The sequence below is a fragment of the Rhinolophus ferrumequinum genome, chromosome 5 (genome assembly GCF_004115265.2).
Source record: "Rhinolophus ferrumequinum isolate MPI-CBG mRhiFer1 chromosome 5, mRhiFer1_v1.p, whole genome shotgun sequence".
NCBI classification, from domain to species: domain Eukaryota; kingdom Metazoa; phylum Chordata; class Mammalia; order Chiroptera; family Rhinolophidae; genus Rhinolophus; species Rhinolophus ferrumequinum.
In genome coordinates this window covers 26969685-26982931 of record NC_046288.1, presented here as the reverse complement: position 1 = coordinate 26982931, position 13247 = coordinate 26969685, and the positions used below count along the sequence as shown (strand labels likewise).

The 13247-nt window shown below is 35.5% G+C and overlaps 1 protein-coding gene across 1 annotated transcript in view; it reads left to right on the top strand.

Annotated features, from left to right (window-relative positions):
* LOC117022404 (transmembrane protease serine 11D-like) overlaps window positions 1-13247 on the top strand; it is a 46772-nt gene that overhangs the window by 5182 nt on the left and 28343 nt on the right. Inside the window, exons 2-3 of the mRNA XM_033106445.1 lie at window positions 9567-9685; window positions 11690-11808. Of these exons, the coding sequence (XP_032962336.1) occupies window positions 9567-9685; window positions 11690-11808 (238 nt within the window). The remainder of the gene's footprint in view (window positions 1-9566; window positions 9686-11689; window positions 11809-13247) is intronic.

The following is a 13247-nucleotide window of genomic DNA, read 5'->3' as shown; positions in this document are numbered from 1 at the left end:
CTGCCTTCTGCTTCTCTGGAGTGTGATGTACCATATTCCTCACCTCATTGGGACACACTTTGTAGAAACAGAGAAATATCCTGACACTTGCAAATTAGTATTATAAATCAAGTAAGGGTCCCTAAATCCTTTACTCATTTATTTCCTTTATAAAGCAAACATGTATCTAGCTCTGTATTTGGTCAATATATTTTGACAAAGTCATAAGGTTTTGAACACTTTCTAATGATCTTATAGCAGAAGAGGATTAATTGGACTTTAGGAAACGGAGAAGGAACTAGTATGATTTCTAAAAATCACTGTTTTGTCTTGGAGCTACTCTGATTGAATTGTATCCAAAACTCTTGTGACACAAAGTGTGGTTCTTGGAACAATAACATTGGCATCTCTTGGGAGCTTGTTGGAAATGAGAACCTTGGGTCCAGCCTCAGATACATTAAATTAAAATTTACATTTTATAATATATGGTGATGGAAGGAGAATTGACTCTGGGTGGTGAACACACAATGTGAGATATAGATGATGTATTACAGAATTGTACACTTGAAATCTATGTAACTGTACTAACAATTGTCACCCCAATAAACTTTAAGTTAAAAAAATGACAAGAAAGTACCAATGCATTTCATTAAATTGAGTTTGAAGTTAAAAAAATAATTTGCATTTTAACAGGCCATTTATATATACATTAAATTTTAAGAAGTACTAAACAACAATTACAACTACAAAACAGCTATAAGGTAGTCTCCAAAATGAAGAGAGGGGTACAGCAAGAAGTATCCCCATGTATTTAAATATGAATAAACCCACCCCCTAAGCTGGGCATGCAGTAGACTTCTCATTCCTCTCCAGCAGAAGGACTTAATGTCTTGGATAAGTTAGAACTCACAGAGCAACATTTTCTTAACTGAGTTCTGGCAACAGTGCTCCTCAAAATGTTAGGGATTTCAGAAATAAATATTTCTGTACTCAAATAAATTTGCAAAACACTGCTACCTAGTCAGTTCAGGCTGCCTAAGAGAAGGAAGAAACAGAATTGGGGAATGTGCGAAGAACAAATAAATGGCTTTTTGTCATTTGGCAGTTTGAATTAAATAAAGGTTTTTCTCTAGGATTTCTTAACCTTTTTTTCCCCTCATCCTGACATAAGACAGGTGACAGTAATATGTGTGACACACCCCCATGGATCTAACCAGACTTATAAGCAATTCCCAGTGCCCTACTTGTAACTCCAGCATACCCCCTAAAAAAAAATAAAAAAATGAAAATGAGCAAGAGGAATGTTATGTTAAAATTATCTACTCTAAATTGTGTAACAAGTAAATCACTTCAAAACTCTGATGCTTTGACTATTATTAGTAACAAATTGCTTGCCATCAACAATAACACACCACATTCTAATACCTGACTGAGAATTGCTTTCTAGGAAATGGTGTTGAAACTTTGGATGGGTTATTGAGTACTTTTTTATTTCTGTGAATTCAAACCCACCCTCATTGTCAATTTTTGCTGAAAGCTTGGTAATTTTGTTGTTGCAGTAAGTTAACAATCATTAAAAGACAAAATTTTAGCAACTTTATTGAAATATAATTACACACCATAAAGTTCACCCATTTAAGAGTGCAACGATTACCAAAATACAATTTCAGAACATTTTCATCATCCCAATAGATACATTTAATTTTTAAAATTAATTTCAATTACTCATTTCCCAAAGAGCATTTGACAATAAAATATCACATATTACTGTCATGAATGATTTTTTTGTAATTTTCAGAAAGCTGGAAAAATAATGTTGGTGCTAATAAAAATTAAAGATCATCTTTAGTTAAAAATAAAGGGGAAAAAATGGAAAGGAAATGAGGGGAAGAAGAGAAGGCAAAGGAGAAAGAAAACTTCCAATTAGTTTTTGGAAACTAAATCAAGGTGGGGAACAGTGCTATTTGGAAGAAAATAGACAAGGAAGCAAATCGACTAGTTTCTTCTTTGAAACTATTCTGGTTTCAATGGCTCTGTCAATAGCTACACTTTTTAGAACTCAGAAGGAAACTAACACTGAACAGCAGTGGCCTCTAGAGTACATGCTAGTCTCTCCCATGTTAATCAGCAAGGAGGTCAGTAACCTGTGCCAGGACTTCCTCTGTTACAGGTGTTGGTATTAATACACTAGGAACATGTTCTTTACAATGGTAGAGTCAACAAAGTATTGCACATATCACTTTATGGATTTGGTGGCTCCTAGAGAAATATACTTAAAATATCAAAATCATGAAGTTCCAGAAGAAATATTTCCATCTGTTATGTTGTTTTCAAATCACCTAGGTAGGCTCACCTGTGTAGACAATAACACCGTCTACCATAATGTCACTCACTGTGCCCATTTGTACACTAAAAAGGCTATGTAATCTCAATTATGTAAGCAAGAACCCACCCTTTGGGTAGCTATACAGTTCCAGCAAAGTTTGCCTTCCTTCTAAAAGCAAGTATACCTCAAGTGTAGCAGAGCAGTAACCAGAATATGTCTCTAAGTCTTTAACTGACTCTGTCAGTCAGCAGTCTTCAGACATCTTCTATTAATAATTACTCAAGGCTGTCTCTACAACGTAAATCTTCTAACTCTAGTTCTCTTTCCACATCCCCTTAGATATCTTTTACAATGCAAAAATTAAACATTATACTCAGAAAGAAATCATCTTTTTTAATTGAAAAAAATTCAGCACCCTCCTTACTTATTGTAGAAACATAAAGTGAACATTATTAACAAAGAACAAAACTGAAACCATTTTTCAATTTAGCATGGTCCAAATAAATTATGATTTGATACACTGTGATAAAGCCTAACCTACAATATTTTCTCTCTTTAATAATTGTTTAAAAAGCCTTAAGTATTAGAACTTAGTGAAATTTTTAAAAAATCAGCTAATAATTGCTGTGAATCAACTTGAAATACATTTCAATGCTATAATAATAAACTGGAGAAGGAATGCTCATGGACTTCCCAATATGAAAATGATTCCTTCAAGTTTAAAACCAATCAGACAAAAAAATGAATAGAGCATCATTAGAGAAGGCACTTATTTTTCTCCCAGCAGTAAAGATGGATTTTCCCTATTGTGGCCACATCTTCTCTTGGGGCTCACTCTACAACCTCTACCTCTTAAAAAAACCCTGAGTTCCAGAATACAGCCTGAGTCCTAGGAAAGGAAAACCTTAACTATCCTGTGAAACAATTGAGTCCACACTCTTAGCTTCATTGGCAGCAGGTTCTCATGAACCATCATCAATTCCCAACTTCTTAACTACTACATACATTATGCATACATTATAGACACACACACATACACCTATTAGTCATTTGTCTCTATCAACTTACAAACTTTGTAAGAACTTCAATCCTAGATTGGCTTTCTCTACAAGTAGCAGATTCCAGAATTTTCACACATCATTTCAAGTCTACTATATACAACTGTGCAGTTTGTGCAATACACAGAAATGCAAGGCTCAGGGAAAGATTGGAGGCAGATACAGTGCCTATATTCCCTGCCAACCTATCTGTCCCAGGATGAAACAACTTGTAGCTCAAGGAGCAGCTTTTTATAATTTTCTGCCTCTCAGAGAGTTGTCTTTTCCTAAATCTCACAAAAGTATTATATTGGCTAGCTCAGGTCTCTCACCACTTGCCCAGCCTCTGTATCCTCAGGAAGTATAAAATGATTTATAGTCTCAAGGAATATAAACTTATTTAAATGCTACCCGAGATAAAAAAAATAAACTGGAAAGTAAATTATTGAATTAAAAGAAAGTCATGTAGTGCATTCTAAAGGTACACACACATAGAGTGTTGCGCATTTGTGATTCAAGGACAGGATTCTCTTTTTGAACAATTACAGTTGACATACATTATATTAGTTTCAGGTGTACAACAGTTCTTTTTGAACAATTACAGTTGACATACATTATATTAGTTTCAGGTGTACAACAGTGATTAGACATTTATATAACTTACAAAATGGTCACCCCACTAAGTCTAGTACCCGTCTGGCATCATACATAGTTATTAACATATTATAAACTATCTTCCCTATGCAATACTTTACAAAGGATAGAATTCTTCCATATAAATCTAGTTTCCGGAAAGTATGATTTAGTAAAACAAATATATTCAAGAAGTCTAAAAACTGGGGCACTGACTCTGTATCTCTCTTTGTACAGTGTACCCAAGTTTATCAAGTTGATAAAGTTGATATCAACAAACTTGATATCAACTTTATAAACAAAAAGAAAAAGAGAGAAATAAAAGTGTTGGACTAGATCACTGATCTGCAGGAAATAAATCATTTTCTCCCACCCCAAATTCAAACAGAAAAGCTACACTATTTTCATCTGTTTGCCATTATTGAGCTTCCAAACAAGATCTTGTTTGAACAAAGTCTTCCTCAACTTAAAAAAAAATTAAACCATTGAATTAGTCTCTACTGCCTGCATAGTGGTAACCATCAAGAATTAAGGAAACTGACTAAAATAGAGTAAAGCTGTTTACTTTGGAACCATTTCTCCTACTCTTAACTTCAATATATAATGTAGACACAGAAACATATTCAAAAGTATGTGTTTATATATCCTGTAGTATAAGGTCTGTAGAATTATTTTTGAATTTCCATCTCTGGACATCAACAATAAGGTAGTAAATGTGATAGAAATTATTAATGTGATGATTAACGGAAAATCTCCTCCCATCTGATGTGGACATTTGAGTTTGAGCTTGACAGACCTGGATTCATATTCCAGCTCTGTCACTTACTGAGTAACTAAGTCTCTATTTCATCATCTGTAAACGAGTTATTTATAAGGATTAAACTAAATGATGTACAAAAACTCAACACAGTGCCAAATACATGGTAAACCCTCAATAGATTATTCTCTGATCTATATTTTGTCAGCATTAAAACAAGAATGCATCACACAATCCTATATAATCCTATATAAAAATCCAAACTACAGTACAATTTTTAAATCCCTCTCTGCTGTCTCATTCCTTAATTTTCCCACAAATAAGGCCTGATGTGGACTCTGTAATTGGTATTGTGCTAGGGATGGGGCATATCATGACAGACAGGATGCATTTTTTCCTTTCATGAGTTATAGCCTAGAAGTGGGTGCAAGCAAGAAAATCATTGTTTATCATCTGAAGGGATAAGGTCTAGAATAGAGAAATCCATTGAGCATTAAAAGGTCAGATGAGGGGCAGCTAGGACACAAGAAGGGAAAAGAAAGATGCCTGAATTATCTTAAGAATAAAATGGGAATTCGCTGGGCCTGTGGCCGAGGATAAGTCGACAGGTGAGGATGCGACAGAAAATAAAGCAGCAGTGGTGATTGCGATGGGCCGTAAATTCCATGTGGAAGGTCTGGATGCCACCCTGAGGATCTTGACGAGCTACAGATAAATTTCAAACGAGGCAGATACATTTCCAAAAAATCCCTACAAGGGTTTTAAAGGATTGCTTGAAAAGAAAGAAAAAAATGTTGGATTCAATCTAGGTTCCCTTTCTCCTACATCTCATAAGTGATTCATCAGCTAATCCTCTAGGGTCTAAATTTAAAATATACCCAGACTCTGACCACTTCGCACCACCTCCACTGCTACCAGCCTGTCTAAACTCCCATCATCTCTCACCTCAATTATTGAATGACCTCCTGAGTTCTCTCCCACTCTATCCCCAGCTCACTACTCCCCACACAGGGCCCAGAGTGATCCCATTAAAGTAGATCTGATGTCACCCTGGCTCAAAACCCTCAAAGACTTTCTATCTTATTTAGAGTAAAGATGAAAACCCTGACATACAAAGCCCAAAATGATCTGACCCCACCCGCTGATTCCCTATTGCTACCTTTCTAACCTTATCAGCTCTAATGCGCCCCCACCCCTAACTTGCTCACTCCACTTCAGTCCAGTAAATGTACCGGGTGAGCTCCTGGCACAGGGCCTGCTGTTCCCTCTGCCTGGATCATTCTTCTCCTTGTATGGTCATGACTTGTTCACTCACCTGCTTCTTGTCTTTACTCAGATGTCCCCCTCTAAGCACAGCCTTTCCTGGCCACTCTATCTAAACTTCCAGCACCTATACATACTCCCTTTCCCACCTTCCTGCTTTTTACCTTCAATTTACTTATCTTATTCATTTCTGTCTTCTCCCACCATTAGTACTGCCATCTTTATCTATTTATTTTCATTGTATTCTCAGTGCCTAGAACATTGGAGGTGCCCAACAAAAGTCTCTGGAGTTACCTGATTAGTTAATGGAAGAAGGGAGACCAGTTAAGAGACATTTCAAGTAATATAAGTAAGGAAATAACCTCCAGAATTAAAAAAGAAATAGAGGTTATAGAGAAAAAGATTTAGGTGGTGAGATGAGCACTGTTTAGTGACCTCTTGAATATGGGAAGTGACCAAAAGACAGTAGGTACAGCTAATTCCTGGGTCTCTCACTTAGGGTACAAGGTAGATAGAGGGTAGTGAGTTCACCAATGTTAGAAATAGTGGGGAGCGAGTGCAGTGGGGGGGGAGATAGCAAGTTCAGTTTTGAACTGAACTGTTATATTAAAATTAAATCAATGATTATTTTATTGCACACTTACTCTGCATAAGACAAAATCCTCACTTAATGAATACTAATTCCCTTTGGTTCCCCAAAGTGAGGTCAAGAGAGATAGGAGTCCCAAAGATTTTCCATCTCCTGTAGTGTGAGAAAGGAAGGAGACATGTTCTTTGATTGAAACCAGCCTGATTTCTGTTTCCAGCTCTGTCACTCCTGAGTAATTAGGAATTATTTACTCTCTGAGCTTCAGTTTCCCTACCTTCAAAACAGGGATCCCAATACCTACCTCACAAGACCATTGTGAAGACTGGCAATATATGCATAGAATTCCTGACACTTAGGTCCTCCAAATAAAAGTACAGAATAAGTTTTCTAACATTTATCTAACTTTTCCAAGTTAATGAAAGAAAGAGAGGAAAGTTATTTAAACACGTCACAATTAAATATTTGTTTTGCTGTTTAAATGTAAACACTGAAACGTCCCCTGATCAGGACCCTGCTTTAACAGCAAGGTATTTTCTTGTACAGATTTCCATTGCATTATAAGTCAAAATTCAGTATTTGAAAACTTTGTCTTTTCTCTAATAGTTTACAGAGTAAATATTGTGCACAATTGAGTTTGTGTGGCATAAGCTTTATTAACCAGTCACACACAGAGAAGTTCAAAGACAAGTTGCACTACCAACAAAAAAGCAGATATTTCTTCAGCTGTGTCTATAGGGTGGAACAATCCATTCTTACGCAATTAATTGTGGCTTGTGAGATTAAGGTAATTTGGGCTCCACACCCTTTGTTTACTGAGTCATGTGTCTCATGGTCACTGGGTTTAAGATGTTTTCCATGAACTGAAACAAAGTTGGCTCTAAAGTCATTCCCAGGTGAGGATCATCCAAGCTAAAGGATATGCTGACTCTAACATTTGGTTTTTGTTTTCTGGGGTTTGGCCCTCCAACTTAATCTTTGTTTTTCAGTACTTCTTTCTCCACACTCATAGATCTTGACACATTAGTTCACCTCTGGAAATAGAGTCAATTCCTAGTTGAGGAGGAGAATCAATCAATTTGAAACTTATTTAGGTTTGGAGGGTTTAATCTTGCGTCGTACTCTTGTCTCCTTTTTGCCCTCCCACTGCTCAGTGGCTACGAACATTCACTGAACTCACGAATGCCAAACCCCATGCATTTGTGATCGCACGTCATTGGTACAGCAACCCCATAAGGCAACAGATGAGTAAACTAAGGATCAAAAGTCAGCAAATGTCAAGGTGCCAATTTTCTCCAACTTGACAATGACCACTAGGGGACCCCAAATGTTGGACTTTGGACAGTGTCAGTGAGTAGAGCAAAATGAATAAGTAAGAGCAATGGAGGAAAAGGACATCATAAAGCTAAAGCTAAATTATTCATTTTTTAAACTTATTCTGAGATTAGTCCTTCCTACTTTTACGTATTTAAATGACCTTTTATTAAATGATAATGTTTAAGCATGCTTGAACACGTGTCGAATAACGTGTTTATTCAATAAAATTGAAAGCTGGTGATTCTATGTCCACCTCCAATAATAATCTTCTGACGTGTTACTGGTCCCAGAGCCACAGCATACAACGCACAGGGAGTACACTGCAAAACACTGGAAGGTGCCCTTCTATAAGTCTGTGAGTTGGCTAGAGCCCAAACACTACCCTGCGGTAAAACCTAAATGTCTAGGAATCGCTGACCTTCAGAACATTCCCTTCACACGTACATGAGAATGTCGGCAACACGAATAGAAAAAATGAAAGTCAGATTATATTCTGGCTAAATGTAACTGCTTTTCAGCTCCGTTAAGGCTTTTAAATCTGAAACACGGTCAGCAGTTAGCACATGCAGCAAATATTTATAAATATCATAAATATTTGCGAACCATCCATAGATGCCAGGCACCCTGGAAAGTGTCAGAAGCATAAGCATGAAGACCACCGTACCCCTCGAGGTGCTCACAGGCTAGTGGACAACCTATTTAACCAGGAGTCTATACTTTATAAATCCAATATAACCTCACTGACCTTCAAAACAGCCTCGTGAGGCAGGTAGTATTATTCCCATGTTTCAGATGAAGAAAAGCTCAGATAAATGACAAGATGATCTCCAAGCACACAAGGAATAAAACAAGAATTCACACTCAGTTCTTCCGGCAACCTCCCCAGTGTGAGTGTGTATGTGGTGGGGGGGAGGTGGGGAGGAGGCAGCGGAGAAGACAGGACCTGGCCTATATGCCTGATATCATACCGGATGCTGTGTTAGTATAACTCTACTGGCTTACACTGCGGTTGACAAATTCATGTGGAAAAAAATGATAAATCACACAAATCCTCTGCTGGTCGTACAACTCTAATTCATTTCAGAGGCTTGCTACTCTCCTGGATCTCAACAATCAGCCTCTGGCCACATCTCCATCTTTATAACAGTGAGAAATGCTACTGTTCTGACTCCCTCTACCCTTCTCCCCATACAGAATGATCTCTCTTCTGTACATCTCTGGGGACAGTGCCCAGGTGAGGGAGCTTACTACAGTACCTGTCCAACACAAGGTCTTGGAAGGAGTTAGAGCAAAACAGAGAATGAGTTGTTCTTGAAAATATCATTAACTGGCAGAAAAAAGGAAAGAAAATTGCAAACCATAGGTTAGATTTCCTTATTCTTCTATCAACCTACCTAAATGACAACATGTTTGTGCTGAAAAAAAAAACATTTGAGGAAAAATCATGACAGAGAATATTGTTCGGGTCACGTTTATTTCCATCGAGAGACTATATCCCCATCGAGATATAGTGACACTATATCCGCATCGAGAGTCACTCGGTTTCCTACAAACAGAACTATGTGCAAGCTAAGAGACTTTAGAAAGGCAGAAAATTATCGTGAACACTGAAATAACAGCTTCTCTGAGTGGAATGAGTAGGTTTTGATGTTTTTCTCTTGTTCTTAGGCCAGCACGGGTGCCATCGACAAGAATCCTGAATCCGTACATAGTGTGTTTTGTTGTTACTGCGGTGGTGGTAATTCTTGCAGTGACAATAGCTCTACTGGTTTACTTTTTAGCTTTTGGTAAGTACCAGAAGATTAAAAGTACAAATTTTCAGTCGAGATAAATATACTTTCGGATTAAAAGTTTCGCATTCTTTAATTGCCATTTTTATTTCTTAATATTTAAATAATTACATATCTTACTTATATATCCCATATTTTCTATATTTTCTATATATAGAAAATATATATTTTCTATATTTTCCTTCAATCAGTATATTTTTCTCTTCTTTTGGCCTTTTTTAGTATAATAAATATTATTCCCCAGGCAATAATTATTCTAGTCAAAGAAAAAAAATCTCTTAATACTTTCTGATACTAGAATTTTCCTATTTTTTATTAATATCATGATTACCTTTTTCATTTAATAACCTGATAAAATTGTAAAAGAGAAATATTGCAAAGAACCTTAAGTTTCAACACGTAAAATTTGGATGTACCTAACTACTTGTTAATTTGTAATTTATCTCTTGAAAACAATCTTAGTAGCAGAACAATTAAGATAGCTGAATTTGCAATTAAGTAGAAGAAAAGGATAAAAACAAACTTTAAAAAGAATTCTGTTATTTTATTATGTTTCTCTTATTTTGTTTAATTTTTCATTATTACATCACAAAAGTATAGGAAACATGAAAAAGAAAGAAATAATATAAAGGATACAAATACCCTGCTAATTCATAAACAACTATCCATAATCTCAGTGACTATTCGTTCAGATGTTTTAGTGCAGATAAATGTGTCAAATTTCACTAGGTAATACCTACTATAATATGCTTTTTTCACTTAAAAATAATACACTTTGAGGTTTTTTTTAAAAAAAAATTCCACTATAATTCTGTTAAGTCCTTTAAAACATGTGTGGGGATGTATGAGCGTGAGTGAGAGAACATAATTTACTGTATGTCCTATTGCAAATGGGCAAAAATGCTTAATTATGCAAAGGTTGAAAAACTCCCAAGGGTGCAAATCAATTACCAATATTAGAAAACCCAGTAACTTGGAATAATCTTTTCAATCTAATTATAAAGTTGTGGCTAAATTTTGCTTTTGACTACATTTTGCTATCAAATCACATGGAATCAACTATGTCTATGGTGAATTAAGAAAAGTAGACAAAAGAAAGATCAATTTTCAGATCAATGAATATTCACTCTTGACACGGTGTGTCACACTTAAACACAAAGGGAGCAGCCTATGTAAATGCTGTACAAAGTGTATCCCGGTGACTGACTACTCATGGCACTAGAAAGACTTGTCCCTCTGACACAAAGGACTACACCTACCTTTCCCCAGGATCTCCAACTCTTTCCTGTGATGGAGGCATTTCTCCTCGTAAATTACGTATATGAATGATCAAAAGAAAGCAGGGAATTTTCCTCAGACATATTAGGTTATGTTCATAATGTTTCTAAGATGTGTACAAGTATGTTTTAGGGGTTTTTGTTTTCTTCATGTAGCTGAATATGTCCTCTGAAAGACCCTTTTTGATGAAAATAATTCACATTGGACAACCAGATTAGATATTAATATCTTGTCAGAAGATTTATTTTCTAGCTCAGTCCAGAAAACTAATGACAAGTTATTGATTCCTCCAAAAAAAGTATTATTTGAAATAATTTTTAAAACTATTCAGAATTACTTTGGGTTATTTTTTAATGATAAATGAATAATACCATATTATAGACATTTGTTAAAATTTCTTGAATAAATAAATCTGCAAAAAGAAATCTTCCTAAATATAGTTAGATTGAAAATTATGATACTTCTGGAAAATTTAATTTCTCAAATAATGCTGTTCTGATTTTCATATATCTTTCACAGTTCCAGCTTTGCCAGTCTTTCTTAAAACTGAAAGAAAAATAATTTTATTACAGGTACATTTATATTGAGTTTAGAGTAGTCTTTCTTTTAAGGGAAGCAAAAAAAAATTTTAATTGTGTAACATACTTCCCATAATCCTGAGTAAACTAAAGATTAAAGCATTTAATAAAGCGAAACTGATTCTGCCTTTTCCTTGTTTTACAGAGCAAAAATCTTACTTTTACCATAGCAGCTTTCAAATTCTAAACGTTAAATATAGTGATGAGTTAAACTCACCAGCTACACAGGTATATAAGAGTTTGAGTGGAAGAATTGAATCTATGGTAAGTATTTGTCTTTGCTCTTTATTCCATCATAAAACAAATATGATAATAAACCTGTTATTTTGTGATACATTTGCAATTGCTAGATGCTCTGTATTATTTTCCTCCCTTGAATGGTAAAAGATGTTTCTTTGTGCTTTTACCAAGTTAACTCGATAGTGTACTGGTTCTTACTCACATTTTCTTCAGTCATGAGTAAAAAGTGTTTGAAGGGTCATCACTAAATACATATTTTTTATGATTATGATTTCAAAGATTGGAAGTGTATTATTTGTGCAAGTTGACCATTTATTACTGCTCTCCTTGAGATTGCCTTTTAGAATCCTTTTTATTTTGCCTTAGTTCTTTTTTCCTTATTCAACTGAATACACAGGTAGTAGGTGTTACAAGACATGTTTGCATATCAATAATTACAGTTTGGAAAACACACTACTTCAGTGATAGATGTAGAAACTATGCAAAGCAAGCTTGGGCTTTCACTTGAAGAGGCTGGCAGCCTGCCTGCCAGGAAACTTCACAAGTGGACCCTTAGCATTTGTTTATCACAACAGACCAGGGTCTGACCTTCGGCTCTGCAGAGTCAGCGTTGACCAGTCTCAGGGTTGCTCATTTATTACCTTTTGGAGTCTGAAGAATATAAATTAATCTGATGGCTCTACAACTTTAGCATGTAACAGAATCACCTATATTATTAACATCTTGCATACAATAGTGTATTTGTTATAATTAATGAACCCAGGTTGATACGTTGTTAACAAAATTCCATATTTTATTCAGATTTCCTTAGTTTTTACTTAATGTGCTTTTCTATTCCCTGATCCCATCCAGGATACCACATTACATTTAGTTATCAGGTCTCGTTAGGCTTTTGCAAACTATGACAATTCTTTGGATTTCCCTTGTTTTTGAATACCTTGACAGTTTTGAGGAGTACGAATCAGGTATTTTATAGAGTGTCCCACACTGGGTTTTTCCTGATATTTTTCTCATGGTTAGACTGGGGTTATGTGTCTGGGGAGGAAGACCATAGAGGACAAGTGTCATTTTCATGACATCATGTGAAGGGGGTACATATTATCAACATGCCGTCACTGTTGACCTTGATTACCTGGCTGAAGTAGTTTCTGCCAGATTTCTACACTCTAAAGTTACTTCCTCCCTTTTCCACACTACCCTCTTTGGAAGAAATATACTATAAAGAGTGCAGGAGAAGAGAGTTATTCTTTGAATATTTGAAAAATATTTAAATCTTGTATTTGTCTATTTTCCCCATGTATTTATTTATTCAAGCACTTGTTCATATCAATATAGTGGTCTATGCATTTTAAAATCTTAATGTCTAGATTTTACTCCAGAAGTGCACCAGTTTACGTTCTCACCAGCAGTATATAAGTATTCAGAAGTATGCTTATTTCCCCATAGCTTTAATACTAGGCATT